General features: G+C 41.2%; 1 protein-coding gene across 1 annotated transcript; it reads left to right on the forward strand.

Moving 5' to 3' along the window:
• Positions 1-544: 544 nt before the first annotated feature.
• On the forward strand, positions 545-27,721 carry CASP8AP2 (caspase 8 associated protein 2). The gene is made up of 10 exons (XM_065401083.1): positions 545-586; positions 2,249-2,324; positions 4,636-4,710; positions 5,833-5,933; positions 7,495-7,569; positions 8,667-8,782; positions 14,007-16,234; positions 20,705-23,699; positions 26,989-27,088; positions 27,665-27,721. The coding sequence occupies exons 2-10, from the start codon at positions 2,276-2,278 to the stop codon at positions 27,719-27,721; spliced, it is 5,796 nt and encodes a 1,931-aa protein (XP_065257155.1). The 5' UTR covers positions 545-586; positions 2,249-2,275.

Here is a 27,721-nt window from a genome sequence, read left to right on the forward strand (position 1 = left end):
GCGCTGCAAACAGTGCTACTAACACAGGCAAAGGCAATTCGCGGCGCTGTTTCTCTCCCCCTAGGCCGCCACGAGCATTGCCCACGGGCGGAGCACGAGGATTGTGCGGCTGTATTTTTAGCTGCGGCGTGAAAATAGAGACTTAAAAATGAACTTCTTCGTCTGTCCATTGCCCCAGGACGCGAGGCATTACCCCTCCCTCCCGGCAGGTACATCTGCTCCGGGCAGGCGGGGCGCTGGGTCAGGAGCTCCGGAAGGAGAGTAGAGCGCGAGGGTCTCGTAGCGGAGCTCAGGGCACAGAGAGAAGGGGGCGGAGCTTGAGTGGAGGGGGCAGGGCCAGGCTGTTGGGGGCGGGGCCGCCGCAGACGGTTCACTTTCGCGCCAACTGTTTTTTCCTAGAGGCGGAAACTAGTGACGTCTATAAGGTTACGTGCTGTGCGTCCCTACTGAGTGGCTGGCAGTTGCCCGAAACCCGCCCCTCCTCCCCTTGGCCCGGCCTGCGGGACTTGCGGCGGCGACAACGGCGGCACTGGGGGGGATCCCGGGTTTCTGGGAAGCTGCCGCGGCGAGGGAGAGACGCCACCCGGTTGGTGAAGGGGGCGGGACAGGGTCCGCGGCGGGCGCCAGGCGGATGCGCGCAGCCAGGGGGAGGGGTTGGAAGAGAGAGACCCAGTCCCCGCCCCCCGCCTGGCATAGCCCCCTCGGGACTGGCACAGTCCCCCCACAGCTACCAGCCTGGCACAGCCCCCCACCAGCCACCACCATCGCTAGCCTGGAACAACCCCGCCACCCTCACCGCCACTCCCTGCCTGGCACAGCCCCCACCACCACCTTCCCCACCCAGACGCCACGCCCTCTGCCTGGCACAGCTACACCTTCCTAGCTGCTGCCACCCCCACCCAGTATGAGCTGCCCGGCTGCCATCCCCCCTGGCATTATTCCCCCCGGACTGGCATGGCCCCCACCCCTCTGCCCAGCTGTTGCCATCCCCAGCCTGACATGCCCCCTCCCAGGTACTCCCCCTGGCCTGGCATAGCTCCCGTCTGCCCTTGCCCCATCGCCCAGTCGTTGTCATCCCCATCTTGGCATAGCCCACAGCTGCCCGCCATCCTTGGCCAGGCATAAACCCAATCCCTGTTCTTCCCTCACCTCCCGGCATGGCATAACCCCTATTCTCCCCATTGCCATCCCTGGCACGGCATAACATACTAAATGGGAAATGACTACCTAGGAAGGATTGCTGCAGAAAAGTATTTGGGGGTTATAGTGGATCGCAAACCAAATATGAACTAACAGTACAATACTGTTGCAAAAAAAAAAAAAAAAAAAAGCAAATGCCATTCTGGGATGTATTAGCAGGAGTGGTGTAAGCAAGAAGTAATTCTGCCACTCTGTTCAACACTGATAAGGCCTTAACTGGAGTATTGTGTCCAGTTCTGAGCACCACACTTCAGGAGAGATGTGGACAAATTGGAGAAAGTCCAGAGGAGAGCAACACCTCCACCCACTGAGAATCTTGATGCTGCCCTATGTGTATCCCCTGGTAAAGATTTCATAGCATAGTTACTTCTGCTGTTATCCAGATATCTTAGTCCCCCCCCTTCCCACATTGTATTAATCGATGTTCACCAGGCTGCCACCCTCACTTCAGCGGTGGTTGCATGTCAATGAGGGTGGGAAGGATGAAATGATAGTTTCCAGTTGCTGTACAATGTCTTGGGTTAAGTGCTATTGGATCCATTGGCGGGGAAAATGTCATGTAAATGTGCAGTGTTTATATGGGTTGCTGCTTTGGTTTTTAAGTGTAACAGGAATTTACTTTTAAAGTGTAGACAGGAGTGGAATTGGATTATTTTCATTAATTGGTTTAGGAATACACTTGGTAGACCTATTATCTTTATGCAGTATAAACTGAGCTGGCTGCATAGGAAAGTTTTTTCCTATGAAGATTATTTAGCAATACTAAATAATATAGAGATTAATATAATTTTGTCATGCTTAAGAACACTTCTAATTGTGTATGAAGTTGTCCTTTATATTTTATTTTGCCAGACTACAGAGCTAAATTCTGTAACCTGGCATCAAAAATCCACCTGGATCTACTTTGCTTGTTGTTGGATCTCATTAAAGAATGAGTACCAAATTCGAACCCATTGTGAGTGATCCTTAAAGATGCTTTTAGTTCATGATATTGTTTTAAAATTATTGGTTAATCTAACTGTTCTGCTTTTTTATTGTACACACGCAGATGGGGAAGCTGTAGGGAATTAGTATAATGGCAACAGATGATGATGGACTGACATTATGTGATATCCCTTGTGGTGGTAAGACCTTTATTAAATAGGTTGTTAATTTTTTACTTTGCAACATGAAGACAAATCCTCCACACCATATGTATAGTAATACTATGATGAGTGAAAAGAATAGAATGTGTCTTTTTAAAAATCATTTTAATCTAATCTGGTACTGCAAGTACTAAAATGACATAATCATATGGTTAATGCATGGTGTCAGTACAGGCCAGAGTTAAGGTTGTGTGGGTATCTTAACGTGTGTAGATTTGAAGTGTAACCTTACCCCTGCATTTCCTGGGTTTTGTAATGCAGGATTTTGAGATAACTACAACATCCCAGTAGTGTCTCTTGCCTTTAAGTTGCTACCCTCAACCTGAACTCCATTTTAATACATTTTTTTATGTGGGAATATTATAGGAGGTGTACTAGTTTGTCTCTGCTGTATATTCATGAGTACATTTACTTTCACAAGCAATCAAGATACTGTAAACATTATTTTCCCAACCAAGAGAAAATCAAAACAAGGCACACAAGACCAGATCATAAATTTCAGATGCACTGTGCATACCAATATCTTCAGTAGTAATAACTGTTTGTTGCAGAATTGGAGCGGTTCAAAGAACACCAGTGAGAATGAGTAGAGGCATGAGAAGTCTGATATGAAAAGACATTGAAAAGACTTGGATTGTTAACCTGAAAAATAAGACAAATAAAAGGAGATGTTATTCAGAATTTCTTGTGAACTGGGGGATTTGGAAATTTTTTCTTTTGGAAACACTGAAACATGGTGTTTCTAAAATGAAATATGCTCCTTGATACCCAGCAGCAGCTGAGTGAAATAGACATGATTCATATCAGTTTCATTGCTGCCCATCATTGAATAGCTGCAGTGAAACAGCTGTTGACACAATTCACATCAGCCAGAGATCCAGGGGTCTGCACTTGTGGGGCAGCCCTGCCATGCAGATTGCCCCGAGGCTGAGATCTCGGGGCTTCCAAACTTCTAGGCCAGCTGGCTGACTCCCACAGCCTGGGGAGCTAGCTGCTTCAAGAGTCTGGCTCAGCCCAGGGAGCCAACTAGCCAAGGACTCTGGTTCAGCGGCAGGGAGCCTGACCGCTCCAGATTCATTTGGGGCTTTCAGAATCTCTGCTGCAGTGCTAGGAGCTTAAATGCTGAGAACCAAGTCTGCCAGGTTCCCAGCTGCGTGGCAGGGAACCTGAAAGCCCTGAAAGCTATGGATCCCAGTGCTTCCCGGCTTCTAGCTCAAGCCAGAGTTTTCAGGGTTTCTAGGCTCCTTGCTGCAGAACCAGGGCTTCCAGGCTCCCTGCTCTGCTGCAGGAAACCTGGAAGACCTGCAGTCTCTGGCCCAAAGCATTCCACATGATGGGGCGCCCCTGAAGCCTGCCAAGGGAGCTGGTAGGGACCCCTGCAAGTTCTTCGAAGCAGGCTTGCTTTCATGGGAAATTTCAGTCTTGATGAACCAGCTTTTTCCAGGTTTCAGAGTGGTAGCTGTGTTAGTCTGTATCAGAAAAAACAATGAGGAGTCCTTGTGGCACCTCAGAGACTAACAAATTTATTTGGGCATAAGCTTGTGGGTCTGATGAAGTGGGTTCTAGCACACGAAAGCTTATGCCCAAATAAATTTGTTAGTCTCTAAGGTGCCACAAGGACTCCTCGCAGCTTTTTCCAACGAGCTCTAGTTATATTATTAAAATGTTAGTAAACTTTAATCATATGAATAAGCTATTTGAATTGAAACACAGATTACATAAACAGATTGCTATATTAAATTTCTTATCAATGTACTATGAGGAGATTTAAATATAGCAGTAGTTTTCCATCATTTGGTGTTATGATGCTTTTATCTAATTTCCAGAGTGGCCCAAGCTTTGGGTGTGAAGTGCCCTTGGACTAGGGTTTCAAATTTCTATATGGCTGACTTACTGCTTACAAATTTATTTATGTGTAGGTCTTCTGTCTAAGACTTTGGGAACCAAGGGTCTGTCTTTTTCTCATTGACACTAACGAGTTGTTTTTTTCATAGGAGTGGAAACTTGCCTTAGTGTCAGGTTTCAGAGTAGCAGCCGTGTTAGTCTGTATCCGCAAAAATAACAGGAGTGTCGTTGGCCAAAATGTCCCTGTCTCCCACCAATGTGTAGCAGTACAATGCTTACTTACGAAGTAGTTGGCAATGATAGGTGCTATACAAATGTAAAATATTGTTCATTAATACATTAGTGTTAATTGCATTTCTGAGAAATGCACACTCGCATAGAAGAGTAAAGCTTAAAAGTTACTAAAAGTTTAAAAATTTTGCTTTTGATCTTGCTTTATTTGCAGCTTCCTCTTTTAGGGATGATGATGAGAGCTCAGTGGATATTTACGATGGGTTGGACAGCACTTCAGTTGTTTCAGGTATGTTGATAGTAAACTGCTGCATTGTCTTATTCAGTTTGATCTACTGTGTGAGGATTCTTGATGCTACGCACAAATAAAGGGTCACCTGCCTGACTGGATGCATTTTGTTAATAATATCTATTTGTATTATGGTAGCATCTACGAATTTCAGTCAAGGATTAGGGCCCCATTGTGGTAGGCACTGTGCAGCCAAATAACAAAGAAGACAATCCCTGTCACAGAGATCTTGAAGTCTAGGTGCCTGAATAGGAGGTGACTGATGAACAAAACATATAGATAGGATGAGAGAGAGTGTTTGATGTCTGTGGTCTATGCTTCTGCATTACAGTGGAGCTAAAGCAAGTGAGTCAAGACTTGGAAGGGGACATAAAACAACAAAGAGGAAAGTTTGTCAGTTATATTCTAAATGCCCTTCATTTTGGAACATTCTTGGTTACTGGGTTGAGTGCTGAGACTGCCCCTTTTCTTTCTGACTGACCTGCCTGCTACCTGTATATGTAACTCACAGGAGTCAGAGGCTGGGCTTTCTTGGTAGCTGGCCTCTGCTTCAGGAATCTTCTCCCACTGGAAATGTTTCTAAGACTGAACCCGGCCAGATGCAGAATGCATTGCAAGACACACTTTGTTCTGGCTATCCATTAATTACTGACTTTAAAATCCTGGAAACTTGGCCTACCATCTAGATTTACCCCTTCTCAGCACTTTTAAATTAAAGGACTTGCTATGCATTTGCTCTCTGTTTTAATTGTTAACCAGTTAGTATTAACCAATCATGTAAAATGCACTCACATTCAGTGAGGGTAGCTGTCCTATGAATCGTAACAAGAATAAAAAATTAAGCAAAATATTTGCAAGTAGACTTTAAAACTAAATTTCATTCACTTTTACATTAGAATGCAAATTAGGCCCTTAAATTTTCAAATAAAATAAAAGTAGCACAAATATTAAAGTGGGGGAGGGGGTGAGAGGAAAGAATCTTTTTACTGTTGTGACTTTCTCATTGAAGAATATGAGCCATCTTGTTTAAAAGGCCTCTCCTCTGTGACAGAAGTCTGCTCACTGCATAACATAAACTACTTTGATCATATTTTTTTCCTTAATGAGTATTTCTTATTTCAGACAATCCTGCTCAAAACTCTACACCCACAAGAAACTGTTTAAACTTATTTGATGAGATCCTGATTGAAGAAGGAACTGCAAAGGAAGCAACTTACAATGATGTGTGTATTAATATGATTACAGCTAATAGAAAAAATTGTCACATGCTAGCAGACTGCAAAAATTGTTTTAAAACAACACTGGTGGTCAAATCGTAGAAGAAAAAAAGAAAACTTTAATATAACAAAACTATGTACTAAACAATTTTATCTTAATTTCAAAGGTTATGTAAGAGAATTGGGCTCGTGTTCTAATTATGGCTCTATCTATTCTCATGTTAATGCAGGAGTAGGCAACCTATGGCACGCGTGCCGAAGGCGGCGCGTGAGCTGATTTTCATTGGCACTCACACTGCCCGGGTCCTGGCCACCAGTCCGGGGGGGGGGGGGGGGGGGGGGGGCGGCTCTGCATTTTAATTTAATTTTAAATGAAGCTTCTTAAACATTTTAAAAACCTTATTTACTTTACATACAATAGTTTAGTTATATATTAAAGACTTATAGAAAGAGACCTTCTAAAAACGTTAAAATGTATTACTGGCACGCAAAACCTTAAATTAGAGTGAATAAATGAAGACTCGGCACACCACTTCTGAAAGGTTGCCGACTCCTGTGTTAATGCATGAAGTGTCATGATGAGATTATACCCTTTGACATTTCAGTCTTCCTCCCAATTATATTATGAAAAAACTCTTGCACTGATTATGGAGAAATGGTCAGTATACTTAAGGGTGTGATTAGGCTTATCAGGAAAGTAATCTTGAAACTGCAAAACTTAAATAACTTTACCTTAAACCTCTTAATTGTAGTTCCTGAATAAAAAGAAAATAAATGTTTTGGAAATTTGGAGGCAGTTGGCTAAATTGTGATATAAGTATGACTGTTTGGAAAACTGCATGTTCATTTTAATAAAAGTTTCCTAACTTCTGGATGATTCAAAAAATATCTTAAATTAGAAACTCTAAAACTTTGTTTATTCTTTTGACCTCAACAAGAACTTGTTCCTTGACTGGTTTTGGAAAGTTTGGGTTTTGGCATTTTTCATTATATTTATTTTAAACTATGAGTCCTCTGCATTACATAAAGTCCACAGGGTCCCTGATGGGGACTCGTACTTTACAAAACCAGAGAAAGCTACAGGACTTGCTCTGCCCACAGAGCTCTTAAAGGTTGTAAGAGAAGGAATGCATGCAGAACTGCTGCTTAGCACAGCTTTTAAACTCATCAGAAGTTCCACTTCTGCAGAAGCTTGTTTTGTGACTCCAGATAAGCTCATCTTCATCTCCTAGTGGCTTGGCTCCCTGTAACTCCCTAGCTTACTACTATTGTACATATATGCACATGTAAGTTTACTCTGCTCACGTGAAATTCAGTGAGCTTTTTCGTAACTTTTTTAACACCCAAACTGGGGAAGTTATTTTATGTACTCACATGAATAGGCTAACATGATTTTATTTTTTTTTAATCTGACAGCTTTTTAGACAATGGTTTTGGGAAGAAATGTCATTTTATAAGCTACGTCCTTAACTAAAGAACAATTTCCAGATACAAATCTTAGAACCATTAACTTAACCAACTTTTGCATAGTCAACCTCTATAAAGTGAAAACACCTTTATTTTACAGTTGAAGGCAGAGTATGGAAAAGGTCAGCAGCAGATTAAAGAGTTGATGAAGAAGTTTAAGGAAGTACAGGCTCAGGTACTGTGTGCTAAAGGGTATCTTTAAAACTTATCAATGAGAATTCAGTTTGCTTTATATACACTAATATGGCATCCGATGTATATTGCTTTGAGAGAATAACACAGCTATGACGAAATGGGTATTCACCCACGAAAGCTTATGCTCCAATACATCTGTTAGTCTATAAGGTGCCACAGGACTCTTTGTTGCTTTTTACAGCTAATTAAATATCGTACCTTTCTGGTAGGTATCTACTGCAATAACTTTGCCAGGAATCTTTAAAGCAAAAGACAGTCACTTGTGCCGTTAGTAGATTACTAGATAAATAAACTTGTGTTTCTAAAAATTACATACAAAATGTAAGCTAGCCTGTAATGTAACCTAACTCTATACTTTTTTTTTTTTTTTAAAGAGAGAGAGAGAGAGCTGGCTGGCTGCTTCTGGAATGATGTCCAATTCTTTTCTTGATAATGTCTATTTAATGTATAGTGTCAGGGTCTCCGCAGCCATTCAGAGTAGTTAATCCTGAAGATTAGGGAGTTGAAAGCAAAATATGAAGACCTGATGCTGAACACCTCAACTCCCACTGATGGCAGTGAGAGCTGAAGATGCTCAATGCCTCAGAATTTGTTCCTATATAATTTTATTTTGTCTTGCTTTGGTGAGAACAATCTGATGCCCACTATCAACCCCAGTAGGCCCTGTGTAGACTAATGTTGCCAGGAGAGAATTACAGTCACTGCCCTGTAGAGCTTACAAGCTAAATTGTACACTTAACACAATGACAGTGAGAGCAACAAATAGTAGAGGGCCTGGAGCATGGATTACATCAGTGCAATTCTATGGGCATTCCGTATAAAACATGGGTACATCTTGGTGATTATATCTTTTAATATATCAAAAACACAAGGAACATAAGTAAGAGTGAAGACTTTTGATTCGTGTAGAGACCGTTCATTCACTGCCTTTTACATAACTGTTGCAATACATTTTGTAGTCTGTTTTAATAGGAATGTCTGTTTTTCTAATTGCTATCATATGTGTCTAATGATGTTTTTATGCATGTATGAGGGTAAATATTTCAGGCTAATTCTCCATGCATTTTTTTTAAATAGAACTCCATTCTACAAAATGAAAATCAGGCACTTAAAAAGAATATTTCAGCACTTATCAAAACTGCTAGAGTGGAAATTAATCGCAAAGATGAGGAAATCAGTAACCTCCACCAAAGGTACAAGTAGACAAGTCTAATTTATTATTTACTTTTTGTTTGAACATCGGTTTATAGCCTTCTATTAAAAACTTTTTATGCATTTTAAGTGGAAGTGAACACATGAAAAATCACTGTTTAGTAAATGGGTTGTCTACTGCTAATCTTAGTACATTTTTTTTTCTTTTTTGTCAGAAGTGCTGATCTGAACTCTCTGGATTCTACCCAGGGATCATTGACAATTTCTAACAGACTGACCATATGCTTAACCTTATCTTTGCTTCAAGTTTGAACTGGGGAGTTTAATCGTCCCATTGTATGTGCGTTTCAGTGTAGACCAGTGATCTCCAACCTTTTTACGCACAAGATCACTTTTTGAATTAAGAGCAACCCAGGATCTACCCTTCCCCGAGGCCCCGTCCCGCTAATTCCATTTCCCCCCTCCCTCCGTCGCTCGCTCTCCCCCACTCTCACTCATTTTCACCAGGCTGGGGCAGGGGGTTGGGATGCAGGATGGGGTGCAGGCTCTGGGCTGGGGCCAAGGGGTTCAGAGTGTGGGAGGGGGCTCCGGGCAGAGCCTGGGGTAGGGGGTTGGGGTGCAAGCTCTGGGAGGGCGTTTGGGTGCAGGGGTCATATGGTCACATTATACCTAATCTCATAGAATCCACTGGACATTTCATGAATTTTACTTTTTATTAGTGTCATTGGTGGTTTATAGATCCAAAATCCTTCAGGGATTGTCACAAATCAGTATAACATTCTCAACTGTGGGTTGTGCATTGGCTGAGCCTGGGGTAGGGGGTTGGGGTGCAGGAGTGAGGGGTGAAAGCTCTGGGAGGGAGTTTGGGTTCAGGAGGGGGCTCCAGGTTGGTGCAGAGTGTTGGGGGTGCAGGAGAGGATGAGGGGTGTGGTCTCTGGGAGGGAGTTTGGTGCAGGAGGGTGCCCTGGGCTGGGGCAGGAGGATTGGGGTGCAGGATGGGGTGCAAAGTATAGGCTCCGGCCGGGAGGCACTTACCACAGGCAGCTCCCGGCCAACGGTGCAGTGGGGCTCAGGCAAGCTGCCTGCCTGCTGTGGCCCCACGCCGCTCCCAGAAGTGGCTGGCTGATGGCATGTCTCTGCAACCCCTGGGGAGAGGGGGGCAGCAGGTCTCCACATGCTGCCCATGCCCGCAGGCGCCGTCCCTGCAGCTCCCATTGACCAGTTCCCTGTTGGGGAGCCCTGCTGCGCTGCCGGACTTTTAGCGGTCCGGAGATCGCGATCAACTGGCAGAGGCTCCAGGATCAACCAATCAATCATGATTGACCAGTTGGTGACCACTGATGTAAACTATCTCATCCATATTTCCACTTCAGGGCTAGTCTACTCTAGGGTCTCAGATTGATTAAACCCAATAAATATTTTTGGATACTTCTTGCTGGCCTTTCTAGCCAGATGTTGAAGAGCTCTACCTCCACTGTTAGTTGTGACGGGGCTCTCTCTATTAGCAACTTGTCATACTCTGGCTGTCCTAGGCCAGGGAGTTCAAAGTACAAGCGTGTAGACTAGAAAGGAGTTGGCGATCTGGTTCTTGGACTCTGAGGCTAAGGCACAGGACTGGGACTTTGGAGAGCTAGGTTAAATTCCCAGCTCTGTCACTCACTACCTCTGTGACCTCAGGCAAGTCCCTTTATTTGTGCATCAGTTTATCCATCTGTAAAATGAAAAAAATTTCCCTATCTTATTAAAGGGTATTGTGAGGATAAAACCATTATTTGTGAGATAATCAGATGTTGCAGTGCTGGAGGTCATTAATACCTAAATTGTATGAAGTTCTTTTTGAGATGATTATCAGAAGTGCTGTGACTGAGGTCAAAAAATGATAATTTGTCCTTATTCGTAGTTGTCATAAGGTACTGTCCACATGAATGTATTTGAATAGTGTATAGTCTGATAAACACACATTGCCTTGTCCTATTAGTTCTTTCAACTGATGGCTGTGACAAGTTAGCTGTTTTTTTTCACAACCTTAAGTTTAGCATTCTAGATCTCAAAGCTATTGTTTTCTTTCAAAATCTTAATTTATTTTGAAAAACATTTTCAAACTATACTTCTAGAAGTCCCCAAAAGATGAGACAATTATTAGCTACTTCAGAGGTGTCCATCATGCACTGTAGGCTACTAGTCAAGTCATAACACACTGTCATCCCCATTTATCTGTCATTCCTTTAGAACATGTTGTAGGAAATTCCTGGTTAAGGGCTGATTTAGTCAGCATAATGGACATTCTTATGGCAATTCCCGACGGACAAATTTTGGGCACATATTTCATGATCGACTTCATCATCGTCGTGACTGAAATCTTTCTCTCTTTATAAGGAAAAGATGCCTTGTTGTTTGAGGCTTTGCAAAAACTACAAAGTGTTATATGCTTAGATACCGTGGTGATGGTACAGTACAAGAACCTGAATAGAATACAATGTACTGGAACTCAAACAGTGAAACAGAGTCTTGACCCTTATATCCAAAAACTTATCTATAGCAATGGTAAATTTGTGAAAAAGTAAACTTCTCTGGGTCTTAAGAGACAAATCTGTAGAAAAATCAGATCCATGTATTTCAGTTTTGATGCTTTAATTCCACACAGTCGCCTACTGATAAAGAAGAATTGGTACATTGTGACAATATACAGATTGTTAATCTTCTTAAGCCACTTTACATAGATGTTGAGTGAGAGGGAAATAAAGTGGTTATTTAAAAAATTACTTAGATACCATCAAGTTCACAACAAATGTAAGTACTCATATGCTTTTAGCTGTCAGGCTACATGCCTTTCAGGGTCTATTACTCTTGATGAAAATACTGTTCTCCTTGTATTGTTGCACTATGATGCCAGAACATAGGTTTTCTACAATTCGCATAATCAAAACAAGCTTATACAGGTATTCAGCAAACCCACAGGATTTGATGCAGATGTTGGTGAGTGGTCCCAGTGTAAATACTTTCTAGCCATATCAGGCTACTCTCTATTAGTGTAAAAGGGGACCAGGATTAAAACATCTTGGTGGACGCAGTCACAGTGAACACTTAACGGTAGCAAGCTGAACTGGTAAAAGTGAGCTATTCTGTCTAATCAGATCTAGATTTCAAACCTAATTAACATAATACCTAAATAATACTAAGGATTAGCATTTTTACTTACTTTGAAATGAGTTATTACATAATCTCCAATGTGACTTAGTCTCAGCCTAATAAGGACAGTGGGTTTTTTAGTGTATATTAAATTGAGGGCAAAATTAAACATTAGCACTAAATGAAAATCAGGCATACTAAAAAAGGAATAAAAATGACAGAGTTCAAAACAAGCAGAGTGCAGAGAAATGACTTTAGGCAATCACAGCAGCAACAATATTTTATTGACTGGAAAGCATAAGACCAAAAATAGGGACAACCACATTTTTTTCATCCATAGGCAAATTTCATATTTGGCTGCTAACTGGTCAGCAAATAACATTTCTCTGCTTGGCACTGACATGTGATTGTCTCTCTTTTGCCCTGTAGTTCCTTACAGGTTTGTTCTTAGCTTTGAAGGTACACTTGGATTCAGTTTAGAAGTAGGTATCAGAGCTATCTCATCCCTGACTCTAAAAACACCTACAAGCATAACTTCTATATGTTATCACTATGCTCTTACTTTGTTTCCTGGATTATGGACTGGAATTCGTTTAGAGTTAGTCACGAGAGTGCAAGAAACATGGCGTTGTTTTTAACCAGTCCCTTTATGTGGAGTGCCATATGCTGGGCCTGGCACAAAAGTGAGTCTTTTCTGTTCTAGCTAGGTAGTTTTTGCATGCCCCTCACTATCTACATAGGCTGTGCTTTTTCTTTCTTCCCCCCGTGTGATGACCTTGCAGCAGTTGCACATGGCTTTGGTGAGGCTTGATTATCGTAATTTACTTGTTTTCTTTTGCGTGCAGCAAGTTCAACACAATAGCTTATTGGTTTGATCATATTACACCTATTCTTACTGCCTGTCTACATACTGGAAGGTTTGCTGTCTGAGTTAGTGTGGTTGATTTTTATGATCCCTAATGGCATAAGCCCTGATTTATATTTGAGACCACCTCTGAGTCTTGTGCTGATGGTTATTGCTTTTTCACTGCTTGGCAATGAAACAGTAATTTCAAATAATAAAACTGGTATGTAGAACATGCAATTCTATCTTTCTTGCCCTGTGGTTCCTTATGCATTTGTTTTTGGGATATTTCACCACAAATCTTTTTTTTTTTTTCAAATTAGTTGCTTTTTGAGACCAAGTGAATTGACTGTCCGCTTTTAAATTTCTAGGTGTACTTTTAAAAAAAGGTTTTTTTTTAATGTCCTAGTTTTACCCAATTCTTCCTTCAAACTGAGAATTTAGAAAAATACGAAAAACATTCAGTGTAAATTGTGAAAGATCAAGCTAGGTAGAGCCTTAGGCTGCAATTCTTACTCTGTAGCAGAGATGGGCAAACTACGGCGTCCTGCCTGGCCCTTGAGCTCCCGGCCTGGGAGGCTAGCACCCGTCCCCTCCCCTGCTGTCCCTCCTCCCCCGCAGCCTCAGTTCGCCATACCGCCAGCACTCTGGGTGGCGGGGCTGAGCTCCTGCCAGGCAGCACTGCTGCGAGAGCTGCTGGCCTGACCCGGTGCTCTAGACTGCGCAGCGGCCATGGCTGGCTCCGGCCGGGCGGCGCAGCTGCCAGTCCTGGTGCTCTGAGCAGCGTGGTAAGGGAGCGGGTGGTCCCAGGGAATGGTCAGGGGACAGGGAACAGGGCAGTTGGATAGGCGTGGAAGTCCCGGGAGGCCTATCGGGGTGGGGGTGTGGATAGCAGTAGGGGCAGTCAGGGGACAAGGAGCAGGGGGGGTTGGATGGGTTGGGAGTTCTGAGGGGGGCATTCAGGGGGCGGGAAGTGGGACGGGGCGGGGGCCAGGCTTGTTTGGGAGGCACAGCCTTCCCTACCCGGCCCTCCATACAGTTTCGGAACCCCGATGTGGCCCTCAGGCCAAAAGTTTGCCCACCCCTTCTTTATAGAATTTCACCTACAAAAGCTGCAAACTTGGAAATTTTAGGATAAATGCCTTGTATTGTAAGCTTTGCTGTCCTTTAGTCAGTACTACTGAATAACAGTTTAAGAAAGAACCAAGGTGTTCATAGAATTTTGGCTTTAGTTAAATTATAACAACAACAACAAAAAACTTAATATGATTCTTCTATCTGTTTACAAATAGGCTATCAGAATTTCCCAGTCATCGAAATAACTACGCTAGAACGTATCTTTCAGGATCAACTAATACAAGGTGCTCCGAGATAAATAAAACAAAAGATCCTAAATTCAGAGCTGCTTCTTTAGTAGACAATACAAAGACAGATCATAGACTGAAAACTGACTGTTCCAAAGATGTACATCACAGTTCTTCATCTCACAATACGGAGGATGGAAAATCACACTCAGAAAGAAGAAACTCTCCATATTTACTCCGATATCCTCCTGAAGAGCTTTGTAATGACAGTTCTCGTACCTGTTTCCAAAACTTTGACCACTACTCCAATAAGGGTAACAGAAGGGAAAGAGAAATGAAAAATGGTGAGCAGTATAGTAAGGCTAATGGCAACAGGTACAAAAGAGATACATACCAGAGCACTGGTAACAGTACAGATAGTGAACAGGGAAACACAGACTCTCATCAAAAGTTGCAAATATATTCAGAAAAATCTGGTAAAAGTGAGCTGCAGCAAGAAAGTAAGAGCAAAAAGCTGAAATGTAGCCCACCTGTGGAAAATAGAACTGATAGGTGCGTTTCTACCTGGGAGAAACAAACAACCATTAAGGAGAGATCACAAACAGTTGAATCTCAAGGTGATGAAAAGGGTGAAAGGTCACAAAACATAAACAAACAGGACCTTGAAACACGTGATAAAGATGAGAAGAATTTTGCACAGAAAAACAAATCAACTGAAAAGCAACAAGAACAACCAAGAAGGTCTGGCCGAGTGAATAGTCCACATTCAAAGAATGAAACTGCAAGGAGCCCACACAAATCACATAAGTGCCCCGTGGAAGACTGTAGAAGAGGAACAGATGGAGACTGCAAGAGGGATAGGGGAGCAAGTGATCATAGTTCCCGAGAGGCAAAATCTTCACCTTCTACTTCCAGCAACAGAGAGCACAAACATACACGCTCCAAGGAAAGTAGCAGCAGATATGAATGGGAAACTACATATTCAAAATCAGAGAGACACAGAACTGAAGAAAAAAGGAAAAGAGATAAAGAAAACCAGGAAGAAAGTAGGCATCCTAGAAATGAAAGAAAAGTAACAAAAGAAATTACACACCAGACTGCAAAAGAATCCAAGAAGGTTACAGATGCTACAAAAAATGAGAGAAACAAATCGTCTAAACCAGAAGAAACACCCAGAGTAGCAGACGGTTTAAAAGAGCACAAAGCTAAAGATGATAAAAATGGAACAAAAAAGGAAGATCTAAAACTAAGCTTTATGGAAAAGCTAAATTTAACTCTTTCTCCTGCTAAAACACAGCCTCTCTGTCAAAATAAGGGAATTGAAACAGATTCCAAAAAAGCCAGTAGTGAAGATAGTACAGAGACCCCAGGGCATACAGAAATGTTAACACCTGCCCAACCTATTAGTATTGCTTCAATAGAGCAAACCAAGGTTCCAGTTCAAACAAACTTGGAACCAAAGACACCTGTTTCTGAGATCAAAAGGAAAACTGAAAATGAAGCTTTGACAGAAACTCTAGACCTAGTGCAGCCTGAAGCTTTGGCAGAAACAGTGAATGCACTGCAACCTGAACTGACTAATGATAACACCGTGTCCCGTCCTGAGGCTGGAATAGAGATGGAAGAGGCAGACAAAACATGCACAGCTCCTGAGTTAGAAAGCCCTATGAATCATGATGAAGCTCGGAACATTGATTATGATGACTTGGAGACCATCAGTTCTGATGATTTTGAGTCCCATAGTGTCGCAGATGATATTAGACAAATGAAGTCAGACTCATTAATGCAAGTGGTGGATACCAATGATGGTGCGTCTGGAGAAAGTTTTGAGTATCCCGCCAAGGAAAACAGTGCTTTGAAAACTATACCTTACAAGGAGGGCGTGACTACATCCGAGCCAACTGACGGGTATATACCAGTGGATGGGGGCGTACCAGTAGTTGATCAAAACACTTGTAATTTGGAGCAAAACTTGCCAGAACCAGAAATCAGTGTAGTAACATCTTCTCATAGTGATAAACTAGATCCTAGAACTAAAGCAAGAGAAACTAACCCAGTTCCTGCTGACGATGACAATTCAATATTAAGCATTGATCTCAATCACTTGAGGTACATTCCAAAGGTTATCAGCCCACTGAATAGTCCAATGCGACCGCTGGCTAAAGCACTCAGGATGGAGAGCCCTTGCAAAGGACTTGTGAAGAGTTATAACAAAGGTATTAATTTATATTTTATCCTAGTTTTGTTTTTGATTTTAGATATCTATCCAAAATATGCATTAGTGGGAAGTAAAGATGATTGTCTCTTTGAGATTTTTAAACCCAGAGAATGCAGTTTTGCTTTGTCTATGCCATTGCTTACTCTTTCATATTCCCCTTTGTATGTACACTTTATAGTGGGGGGGGGGGGGTGTCTATGATTGCCTGATTGCAGTGGGCAACTGGACTTCAGTGTTTGTGATTCACACACATTACATTGGAGTGAAGGAATTTGTATTAACCTTATGCAAAATAAACACACACAACATTGCCATTTTAAAAACTTAGTCATTAAAAAGATGGACAGACCAATTAAGGTATCTCATGTAAGTATCTGTTACCTTAGAGTTTATACATTCAATTAGGGTTGATTCATGAAAATTCATTTTATACAGTCCATTGACAACTATAACTTTTTGATCCACAATGAATGCATAAACTCTTCCAACATATACAGTAATAATTGTATTTGTTGGCGTCTATATACCTGTTTTTTCAAAAGGATTTAAACCCTACCTTAAATGGAAAAAATGATAGTAACCCAAACTATTGAGTCATTACTGACACCTCCATAATATTTTGCACTTCTATGGCAAAGGATCTCACTGCTCTACAAACATTAGTGAATTAAGCTGTCCAACATCCAAGTAGAGTAGAAAGTAGAAGTAACTAGGTCTGAGTGAAAGTTTTCCATCAACATTGTTTTTCAACAGAAGACTGGGGTTTTGTTTCAGTGAATTGCTTTGCAAAAAGTGTTTGGTTTTCTGTGGAAAATTTAGATTTTTGTTGAAATACACAATGCTCACAAACCAAAATATTTAATAAAAAACTGAGATTTTGAAATGCTGCTGCAGTGTCTCATAGGAGTTGCAGTTCTGGTGCCGCACACTCCCATTCTCTTTTATGAGCTAGGATCTGCGTCTGGACTTTATCTCCTGTGAGACACCTTGGCTTCTCTACAAGAAAGGAGACTCGTGCATTATGGGAGATGTCCTACCAGAAAGATCAGCCTGTAGAGGAGAATGGGAGCACAAAGCACCACAGTGGCATTTCAGAATTGCATTTCAGCTGAAAACCAAAACACTAAAATTCTTGCCTAAAATTTAAAATTTTCCATTGGGGGAGGTGGAACATGCACACACTTTCTGATCACCTCTAATGATATCCCTAGTTACAGATGGTAGACTGGGATCAAAGGGGGCAAATTTTTAAAGGTACTGAGGGGCCTAAAGAGGCAGATCAATGCCTAGATGCTTTTGAAAACCCCACTAGATGTCGATCTCATCTTTAGGTGCCTAAATAACTTTAAAAAATTGGCACCAAATGACTTACCTGTGGGAAAGATGGGAATTGGAGCTGGATCTCCCAACTTCCAGGGGTGTGTGTTAGCCACCAGACTGTTCTTCCCCTCAGTTAAATGAATTTGAATGTCTAAATATGTTTTATAAATATGAGATAGTCAGGATGAAAGTAGCTGAAAATTTCACACACAAATAATCATTAGAGTGTATTCATTGAGGAGAAATGGGAGAGGGTGAAGAGTTTAAATCCTTTTTCAAATACTTTACTACACTTTTTTATAATCATTACTTTCAGCAAAACTCAGTTTACTTAGTCCTCTGGAACTCTGCCTATTACACTTGACCAGCAACTCTTAAACCTTTTCATCTGAACAGCCATTCATAAATTTGCACACGTGATATTTAACATAACAGCAAATATAGCTGATACTAGTTATAAGAAAATAGAAATAGGGGACCTGAGGAGATTAGACCCCAAGTAGATAAATGCAAAATGAAGGACTATCATTTTAAAGTGCATCCCTAGATCCCCCCCCCCCCTTTTTTTTTAATGCCTCTGGTCTAGGACTTGAGCTGCCGTATTCCAAAGTGTGTGTGTATGTATACACATAGCTCTGTGTAAGAATAGCTCTGTGTAAACTTGTCTTTTTCGCCAACAGAAGTTGGTCCAAGAAAAGATGTTACAGTACCTCACCAACCATGTTTCTCTAATATCACGGGACCAACACGTCAATAGCAACACTACACATATCTCAAAGTAGTAATTTTTATCTTTAAGTTAGACAAATACGGGGGTGGGCAAACGTTTTGGCCTGAGGGCCACATTGGGCTTCCGAAACTGTTTGGAGGGCCAGGTAAGGAAGGCTGCCCCCTATCCGCCCCCTCCCACTTCCTGCCCCCTGACTGCCCACCTCAGAATCCCTGACCCATCCAACGTCCCCCGTGCTCCTTGTCCCGACCACCGCCCCCCCCAGGACCCCTCTCCCCAACCGCCCCCCCCAGGACCCCACCCCCTATCCAAACCCCTCCTGCTCCCTGTCCCGCCCCTATCCACATCCCCACCCCCTGACAGGCCCCCCCGGGACTCCCACACCTATCCAACTGCCCCCCCCGCTTCCTGTCCCCTGACTGCCCCCCGGAACTCCCTGCCCCTTATCCAATCCCCCCGCCCCCTTACCATGCCGCTCAGAGCACCAGGACTGGCAGCTGTGCCACCAAGCCGGAGCCAGCCACACCACCACGCAGTCTAGAGCACCGGGACAGGCCAGCGGCTCTTGCAGCCGCGCTGTCCGGCAGGAGCTCGCAGCCCGCCCAGAGCGCTGGCGGCACGGCGAGCTGAGGCTGCGGGGGAGGGGGGACAGCAGGGGAGGGGCCGGGGGCTAGCCTCTCAGGCCGGGAGCTCAAGGGCCGGGCAGGATGGTCCCGCGGGCCGGATGTGGCCTGCGGGCCGTAGTTTGCCCACCTGTGCTCTAATAGTAGTAGCCATTACATCTGTTTTTGATAGGCAAGAAGTTATAGTCTCCCTTAGTCCTGAAATTCAGTACTCCTCTCTATTATAACTCCTGCTTAGTTCTCCCAGGAAACACTTTATGCATATGCTACTGCTTTATTTTGACACCTTTTACTTTTTGCTTTAGTTTATTAAAAGTTTGGTTAGGTGGAAAGTTCAGGAGAGTTATTGCATAAAGAAAGCTGAAGAATATTGTTTAATAACAATAAAAGTTGCAAAACTTGTAGAAGGTAATTAAATGTTATGTAACAGTCAGATATCTTTGTCTCCATTCCTTTCCAAAAATCATTAATGGAATAACAGTTTTACTGCTCTGGAAGCGATATAAAATGAATGTCCAAGAGCACTGGCTTCAAAGTGGTGGCCACAGAAGAACGTTTGTTTGGGGAAAGTAATTATTTTGAATTCATATTTTCTCTTGTTTTTGACACTAGGTGTTGTGAGATGTCAGTGACAAAAGAATATCTAATACCTATGTAATTAAAAATATAAAAGAATTTAATAAATATGGGTGACCAACAAACAAACCCAAACAGCTAAAAATCTTAATCAAATAGTATTTACCACTTAATTACGCATATGTAGATATTTTCTTTTTATAATCGGGAGCCAAAATCTGTAGCTTGATATTGTACTAAGCCTAACCAGATGACTTGGGGGAAAAAAAAAACTCCCAATGGATTGTTTTTAAAATAAGGTATTAAAAATTGAAAGATCAAACAATTGGTACACTTGATTGTGAGGGGGGGAAAAAGCAATTTTTGAGTTAGGAGTATTAAAAAAAAAAAAAAAAAAAAAATCCTGACCTTTCCCCTTGTCTCCCACATTTCTGTAATTCAAACAGCTAAACTAAACACTTGTTTATCAAAAATTAATAGGAGGAAGAATCTCTTGTGCTGTAGAGTTTGGTTTAACCTCTGGAGTAATCTTTATCTTAAAGTTATCAGCAACTGAAATGAACTTATTGTGTCTGTAGTGCCTAGTGTGATGGGGCCCGATCGTTACTTAGTAGATTCATAGATTTTAAGGACAGAACTATTACATCCCTTTTGGTAGCCCTGATGCAGAGAAATGAATGCCAAAGTAAATAAGTGATTTATGCTACATATTTTGACCTTATTATGAAACCAGTAAAAGAAAATCAGAATTCATGTGTAAATCTTGTTACGCTTCGTGGTTTCATAGTTGGACTCTAAGGACACAATCTTGCACAATATTAGCATAACAAGTAACTTACTGGCGTAAAGAGTAAAATAGTGAAAATTTTCAAGCATTTTATTTTTCTTCAAAATATTCAGTGCAGACCATAATATTTTCACCAAACAAAACTTGCATAATCCATACTTGTTTTTAATCTTAAAGACCTGAAAAAATCCCACTGACATCAATGGGAGCAGAATGAGGTACTTATTTTTTATCTGTAATCTGCTTTCTCAAACTCTGGTAGATATGAACATTGAGATCAAATATACTGAGTAGAAGCTGACAATTCTAAACAGTTAAGCACCCAGTTCTAATAAAAGGTAAACCACTGAGTCGTCTGGATTTTTCTTAAAATGTTTGCTCTGTGTGGAATTTGTGTGTTTATGGATGGTTAACAAACTATTCTCTTTATAGATTTAACTCCTGAAAGCACAGCTGCCTGTCCCTCAAAGACTCTGTCAAATGAAGTAAATAAAGAAAATCAAAAGCCAGTTTGCTCACCTGACAAACACTTAGAGATGGAGTCCCAGCTGAGCATATCCTCGGATGAATTAGAAGAAGGAGAAATTGTAAGTGATGATGAAAAATCCAAATCAGAAAGAAACTCTGAGAATAGTAAAATATCAAGGGGAAGAGCTTCTCCTGAAACACACAATTTGAGCAGCAGTCCACATAACCAAATGAATAAAACTGCATCTTGCAATGAAGATAGTGGAAAATTAGTTTACAAAAAAGGAAATGCAAACAAAAGTAGAGAAAAACATAAAAGTGGAGCTACCAGATCATCAAAGGAAAGAAAGAAAAATAAAACTGTGAGCATTGCTTGCCTTGAAAAAATAGTTCAAATTATTCTTGAACCTTCTACAGTACAAGAAATTATGCAGATGTTAAAAGCTATACGAAAACAGATAAGGAAAAATTATATGAAGTTCAAGATGCATTTCCCAGTTCAGCATTTTCACAGAATTATAGAATCAGCGATTTTGAATTTTACATCATTGATAAAGTACCTCAACTTTTCCAAGATGTCTAGATTAGGTGAGACTTTAAAATTGACTCTCTGTGAAACTATAGAGTCTAAACTTAGGCATGTTAAAAAGAATGCAACAGTGGAACAGCTTTTTGAACAACAGCTGTCAGATATGAAAAAACAGTTGTGGAAATTTGTGGATGAACGGCTTGATTACTTATTTGAAAAAATAAAGAGAATTCTAGTAAAACTCTGTGATTTAGTAAGCATTGGAAATGAGAGTGATGAAGGAAAGCTTGAAATCAGAACTACACAAAAACAAAAATGCACAACAGGTCATAAAAATGATGTACAGAAATCCAGGAAAAAGTCCCTAAAAGTAAAATCTCAAAAGTCTGAAGAATATGTCCTTCCTAAACCAGTGGTAAGTTATCAACCATTTAACAAGTGTCACCATGACAAAAATAAAACAGATGCACCAAAAAATGTGATTACAAAATGTCTAAATTCCATTGATAATACAAGGAACTCCCAAACCCAAGTGCTGCCCTCTAAAGAAAATAATTTACAAGGCAGCCTAACTCCACTGAAAAGTGCAAGATATGAAAAGGAAGGCTTTCACATGGTCAGAGATGCTCACAAGTCTGATTTTAATTATGAACTTCTTACAGAACAGCAAACGTCTAGTCTTACATTTAACCTAGTGAGTGATGCACAAATGGGTGAAATATTCAAAAGTTTGTTACAAGGCTCTGATCTTTTAGAAAAAAGCATCAGCAGCATTGATACAGATCAGTGGGAGTTCAGGACACCAGAAAAACAGATCCTGGAAAGTCAGAAATGCAGAAATAATCCTGCTTCTGTTATAGAAGAGGCAGTTCCAATAGAGGCCTGTGTGAAATCTAGACCAGTAGAGGGTATTAATTGGCCTGCAGTTTCACCTGAAAGAGCCTCATCTTTATCATCTAGACTTCAGATGCCAGTTGATCCAGATGTTCTGGATGAAAGCTGTATGTTTGAAGTTCCCCCAAATGCAGTTTCCAGCAAAGATGATGAATGCAGTTTACAAAGGAATAAGTCATTTGTTTCTTCTATACTCCTTGAAGATCTAGCAGTTTCTTTAACTATTCCATCACCTTTGAAATCTGACGCTCATCTTAGCTTTCTGAAACCTGAAAACACATCCGGTTCAACTCCTGAGGGAGTTCTTAGTGCACATTACAGTGAAGATGCTCTTCTTGAAGAAGAGGATGCTACCGAACAAGACATTCATTTGGCTTTAGAATCTGATAACTCAAGTAGTAGATCAAGTTGTTCTTCATGGACAAGTCGGCCTATTGTTCCTGGTTTCCCTTGTGACCCCAGCCTACCAATGCAAGCAGTAATAATGGAGAAATCCAATGATCATTTCATTGTTAAGATAAGACGTGCAGTGCCATCAACATCGCCAACCCTTGATCAGACTACCCTGACAGAGGAATCACTGGTATCCTTAACCAAGAAAGAAAAGGAAGAAAATATATCTGCCAAAATAAAAAAAGATAATCCGGATACCACAGGCACAACTGTTGAAGAAAAAGATTCTAAGAGCGATATGAATGTCATTGATTCCACTGATGAGCTATGTAATGTCAGTGCTAGACAAGAACAAGCTCATGATTTGCCTGAGCCCCTTAAGGAGCCACATAGTGCCACTGGAAAAGATGAAGCTCCTAACTTGTATAAGCCCTTTTCAGAAACATCAAACAAAAATAGCCATGGTAGTGAAAACACAAGTAAAGACTTTAAGCTGTCTCAGATGCATGAATTGAAAGTGCCTGAAAACAAGAGAGAAATATCTAACACTTCAGTAGAAAGTCCTGTTAAAGCTGAAGTTGCTTTTCCTTCTGAATGCAGTGTTGATGCATATATAGATTTGACAGAAGATATTGCCAATGAAAGTGAAGTAGATTTATGTAATCTTGCAGTGGAATCGACTTTAAAAGTTGCAGAACAGGAAATTCATATAGGAAACTTAGATAAAGGTGATACAAAGGAAGAACCATTGGAATGCAGTGTTAATGCATATATCGATTTAACAGAAGAGCTTTCCAGTGAGATTAAAGCAGATGAGTGCAACTTTAAAACAAAATCCACTTTAAATGTTGATTTGGGATGCCAGACAAGTCTTGATAAAACTAGCAAAAAGAGAAAAAAGGAGTCTGTAACAGACAATTCCAAGTCAAAAAAACCAAAAAAGGAAACTGAATCAGCTAGTGAAAGAAATGATAAAAGTAGTAAGAAGTCTGAGGAGAAAGGTTTAGCTCCCAAAAGATCTTCCAGTAAGAGGACTGAATTGCCTGAGAATAAAGATCCTTCAACTTCCTCCAAGTCGCCACGTAGTCTATATGCCAAAAACATCATTAAAAAGAAAGGAGAAGTAGTTGTTTCTTGGACAAGGTAAGAGTATTGACAGTATACTCTTTTGGTGGAGGATGGGGTCTGGGGACATGTTTGAAGTATGGGGATAAAAATTAGTTTAGTTGGTGACTGAAGTTCCATATTTCTACAGAATAAACACAGTAATGGCCACAGCAGTGTAAGCCTTCCCATGTGCTGCTATAAGTTGAGCCTTCCTCAGCCTTGTTCAGAAAGGACCTCCTAGGTTGAGAGTGATCTAGTCTCCATAGCCATTTAGTTCTTGATCTCTCTTCTGAGGGTGCCAGTTAATGGTGCTAGTGGTTGTATGGGTTGTCTTTTTTTTGTTTTTTAAACCATATTGACATCTGTTCACTGGAAACGGGTCTGAGACACTAACTCATTTCACAATCCACTGAATGGCTATTGGAAGATAGTGTTTTTTCAGTCACTTTATGTGGGTTGGAATCAGAAAGGTGTCCTAACGGGAAAGGATTCCATATCTCATAATTTCTGATTTATCTAGCCTCCCAGCAGTGATTTTTGTTTTGTTTTGTTTGGAATTACAGATGAAATTCAGTGTTGAGCAAATGAAATTCAGTGTTGATAAATGCAAAGTAAGGCATATTAGAAACCATAATCCCAACTATATATACAAAATGATGGGGTCTAAATTAGCTGTTACCTCTCAAGAAAGAGATCTTGGAGCCATTATGGATAGTTCTCTAAAAACATCCTATCAATGTTAAGAACCATTAGGAAAGGGAAGATAATGCCTCTATTTAAATTCATGGTATGCACACACCTTGAATATTGCGTGCAGTCCTGGTCACCTCTTCTCAAAAAAGATATAGTAGAAATGAAAAAGGTACAGTGAAGTGCAACAAAAATGGTTAAGGGTGTGGAACAGCTTCCATATGAGGAGAGATTGAAAACACCGGGATTGTTCATCTTGGAAAGAGGACAACGATATGATGGTCTATTAAAATCATGAATGGTGTGGAGAAAGTGAATAAGGAAGTGTTATTTATTCCTCCTCATAACACAAGAACACAAGGGGTCAACCAATGAAATTAATAGGCAGCAAGTTTAAAACAAACAGAAGGAAATACTACTTCACACAACACACACAATCTATGGAACTTGTTGCCAGGGGATATTGTTAAGGCCAAAAGTATAACTCGGTTCAAAGTAGAATTAGATATGTTCATGGAGGAAAGGTCCATCGATGGCTATTAACCAGGATGGTCAGGGATGCAACCCAGTTTTCTGAGTGTCCCTGAACCTCTGACTGCCAGATGCTGGGGCTGGACAGCAGGAGATGGCTCACTTGATAATTGTCCTGTTCTGTTTGTTCCCTTTGAAGCATCTTAGAGAGACAAGGTAGGTCAGGTAAAATCTTTTATTATTGGGCCAACTTTTGTTGGTGAGAGTGACAAGCTTTCGAGCCACACAGTGCTGCTGTTCAGGTCTGGGCTTGTGTGGCTTGAAATTTTCTCTCTCTCTCCAACAGAAGTTGGTCCAAAAAAGAGATTACCCACCTTGCCTCTCTAATATTTGGGGATCAACACAGAGGCAACTGCACTGCATACAACTTTGAAGCATCTGACGGCCACTGTCAGAAGACAGGATACTGGGATAGATGGACCATTGGTCTGACCCAGTATGGCCGTTCTTATGTTCTTATATAACACTCCTAAATTTTTAACATGAAACCTTTTGACCTAACCATATTTTGTTTTATTTTGAAGTTCTCATTGATTTATTCAGAAAGTTAGTTGTTCCTACAAGTGTGTGATTTTTAAAATCAAATATAACTGTTGCTTGAAACAAACAAATCAGTTAAGATGGGGTGGCCAACCTGTGGCTCCAGAGCCACATGCGGCTCTTCAGAAGTTAATATGCAGCTCCTTATATAGGCACCAACTCTGGGGCTGGAGCTACAGGCATCAACTTTCCAATGTGCCGGGGGGTGCTCACTGCTCAACCCCTGGCTCTGCCACAGGCCCTGCCCGCACTCCACCCCTTCCTGCCCCTCACCTGAGCCTGCAGTGCCCTCGCTCCTCTCCCCCAGAGCTTCCTGCATGCCTCAAGACAGCTGATCAGGGAAGGAGGGGGAGGCCCTGATTGGAGGGAGTGTCGGTGGGAGGGAGGTGCTGGGAGCCGGGGGGGGGAGCTAATGGGGGGCTGCTGATGTATTACTGTGGCTCTTTGGCAATGTACGTTGGTAAATTCTGGCTCCTTCTCAGGCTCAGGTTGGCCACCCTGAGTTAAGATGTTGAGAGTGCGCTACAATTTCTGATTTATGAAATCTGTTATAATTCAAATGCCTGAAGCTTTCTCCTCCTGCTGAACTACCTCCTAAAAGATTATGAAGAGTTCATTTTAAATAGCTAGTCATCACATACGTTTAATTTTATATACTTTGAGTTCTTGTGGAATTTCTAAATAACATACTTTGCACTTACTGGTATATAGAACATTTCATCCAAAGATTTCACAAACAAACAATTGACTCCTCACAGCCACTCTGTGAAGGTGGTATATATGCCCATTTTACAGATGGCTACACTGAGGCACAAAGAGGTTATGAGCTATCCAAAGGTCACATAGTAAATCAATGGCAAATTTGGGAATAGAATCCTAACTCTTTTCTGCTTTGATCACTCTACTCCTATGTAGATAATAAGAGTGTGGGGAAATGAAATAACTGGTACTCTTAAGAGTAGCGTGTTTGTTGACTTTTTGAGTCTGGAGCAGGGATCAGCAACCTTTGGCACGCAGCCTGCCAGGGTAAGCACCCTGGTGGGCCGGGCCGGTTTGTTTACCTGCCGCTTCCGCAGGTTCGGCCGATCACGGCTCCCGCTGGCCGTGGCTCGCCGCTCCAGGCCAATGGGGGATGCAGGAAGTGGCGCGGGCCGAGGGATTCAAAACTTCAAAATGTGGGATCTGAGTTCTGCACAAATGGTAGAAAACTAGGGGTTAACATGGTAGTACAGTGCCCTATGAAATTTGAAGACCATGGTTTTGAATGCTATAGACCTAGGTTCTAAGTCTCTGGGCTGAGTAAACTTCATTGCCCCTTTTTATTGTACAAATATAGGGGAAGAATGAGAATCTTTTATTCCAAAAATTTAGTCTGCCTGTATATCTACATTAACATGTGCTTGTATGCAACAACACTGCTGTTAGCTTTACATCAGTAAAAGGAAGTGCCTGCCATCAGTTTCATAGCACTGTTTTAATTAATGTTTCATAGTTTGGGAACAGTGGGGTTTGTGTGTCAAAGTAATGTTTAGAAATTAATTTAATCTTGGAATTTTTTCTTTAGAAATGATGACCGAGAAATTCTATTGGAGTGTCAAAAAAATGGACCATCAGGAAAAACATTTATTTCCATAGCTGCCAGGCTAAACAAAAGCCCAAATCAGGTATATATATTTATTCTAGTTGGACTAGCTACTGTATTGCTACATTTCTGATTGCATAGTCCTGGAACAATATTTTTCTTCAAACCACTTAAGGACAGAGATGTCAGGCTTCACAAATTAGGAATTATTTTTGTTCTTGTACATGTAGTTGGGGATTGGAAGAAGGGGAAATCTCTCAGATTCTCTTGGGTTTTATTATTTTGAATCATAAGCATTCGTCTTTTGTATGTCACAAGTCCTTAGGCAGGAATACTATGTCGAAAATAAAGTAGTACTGGACTCCATCTGTTTTGAATCTCAGTAATTATGATGGAGAATGAAGATTTCAATCACTGAAAGTGTAAAGTGGAGCAGAAGACCCATTTACTGTCATGTTCCTAAATCCTTTGGGCACTTTTGAAAAATCTCCCCCTAAAATTCACAAAACAAACTAATGAGGAGTTGAGAGACGAAAGAACAGAAAACTCTAGATAGTCAGGTTTACATCTAGAAATTCTAATACTGGAGGATTAATCTGACCTGGTAGATGTTGAAATCCAGAACACTAATATGTGTTTTTGTTTTTTCTCCCCTTAGGTTTCAGAAAGATTCAAGCAGTTAATGAAGTTGTTCAAAAAGTCGAAGTGCAAGTAG

The sequence above is a fragment of the Emys orbicularis genome, chromosome 3 (genome assembly GCF_028017835.1).
Source record: "Emys orbicularis isolate rEmyOrb1 chromosome 3, rEmyOrb1.hap1, whole genome shotgun sequence".
Lineage (NCBI taxonomy): Eukaryota > Metazoa > Chordata > Testudines > Emydidae > Emys > Emys orbicularis.

Bases quoted from the DNA above. Each gene is read 5' to 3' on its own strand.
- CASP8AP2 (XM_065401083.1), top strand. From the start codon at position 2,276: ATGGCAACAGATGATGATGGACTGACATTATGTGATATCCCTTGTGGT. The intron at 16,235-20,704 runs GTATTAATTTAT...TTCTCTTTATAG, and splicing joins TGTGAAGAGTTATAACAAAG to ATTTAACTCCTGAAAGCACA. The intron at 23,700-26,988 runs GTAAGAGTATTG...TTTTTTCTTTAG, and splicing joins GTAGTTGTTTCTTGGACAAG to AAATGATGACCGAGAAATTC.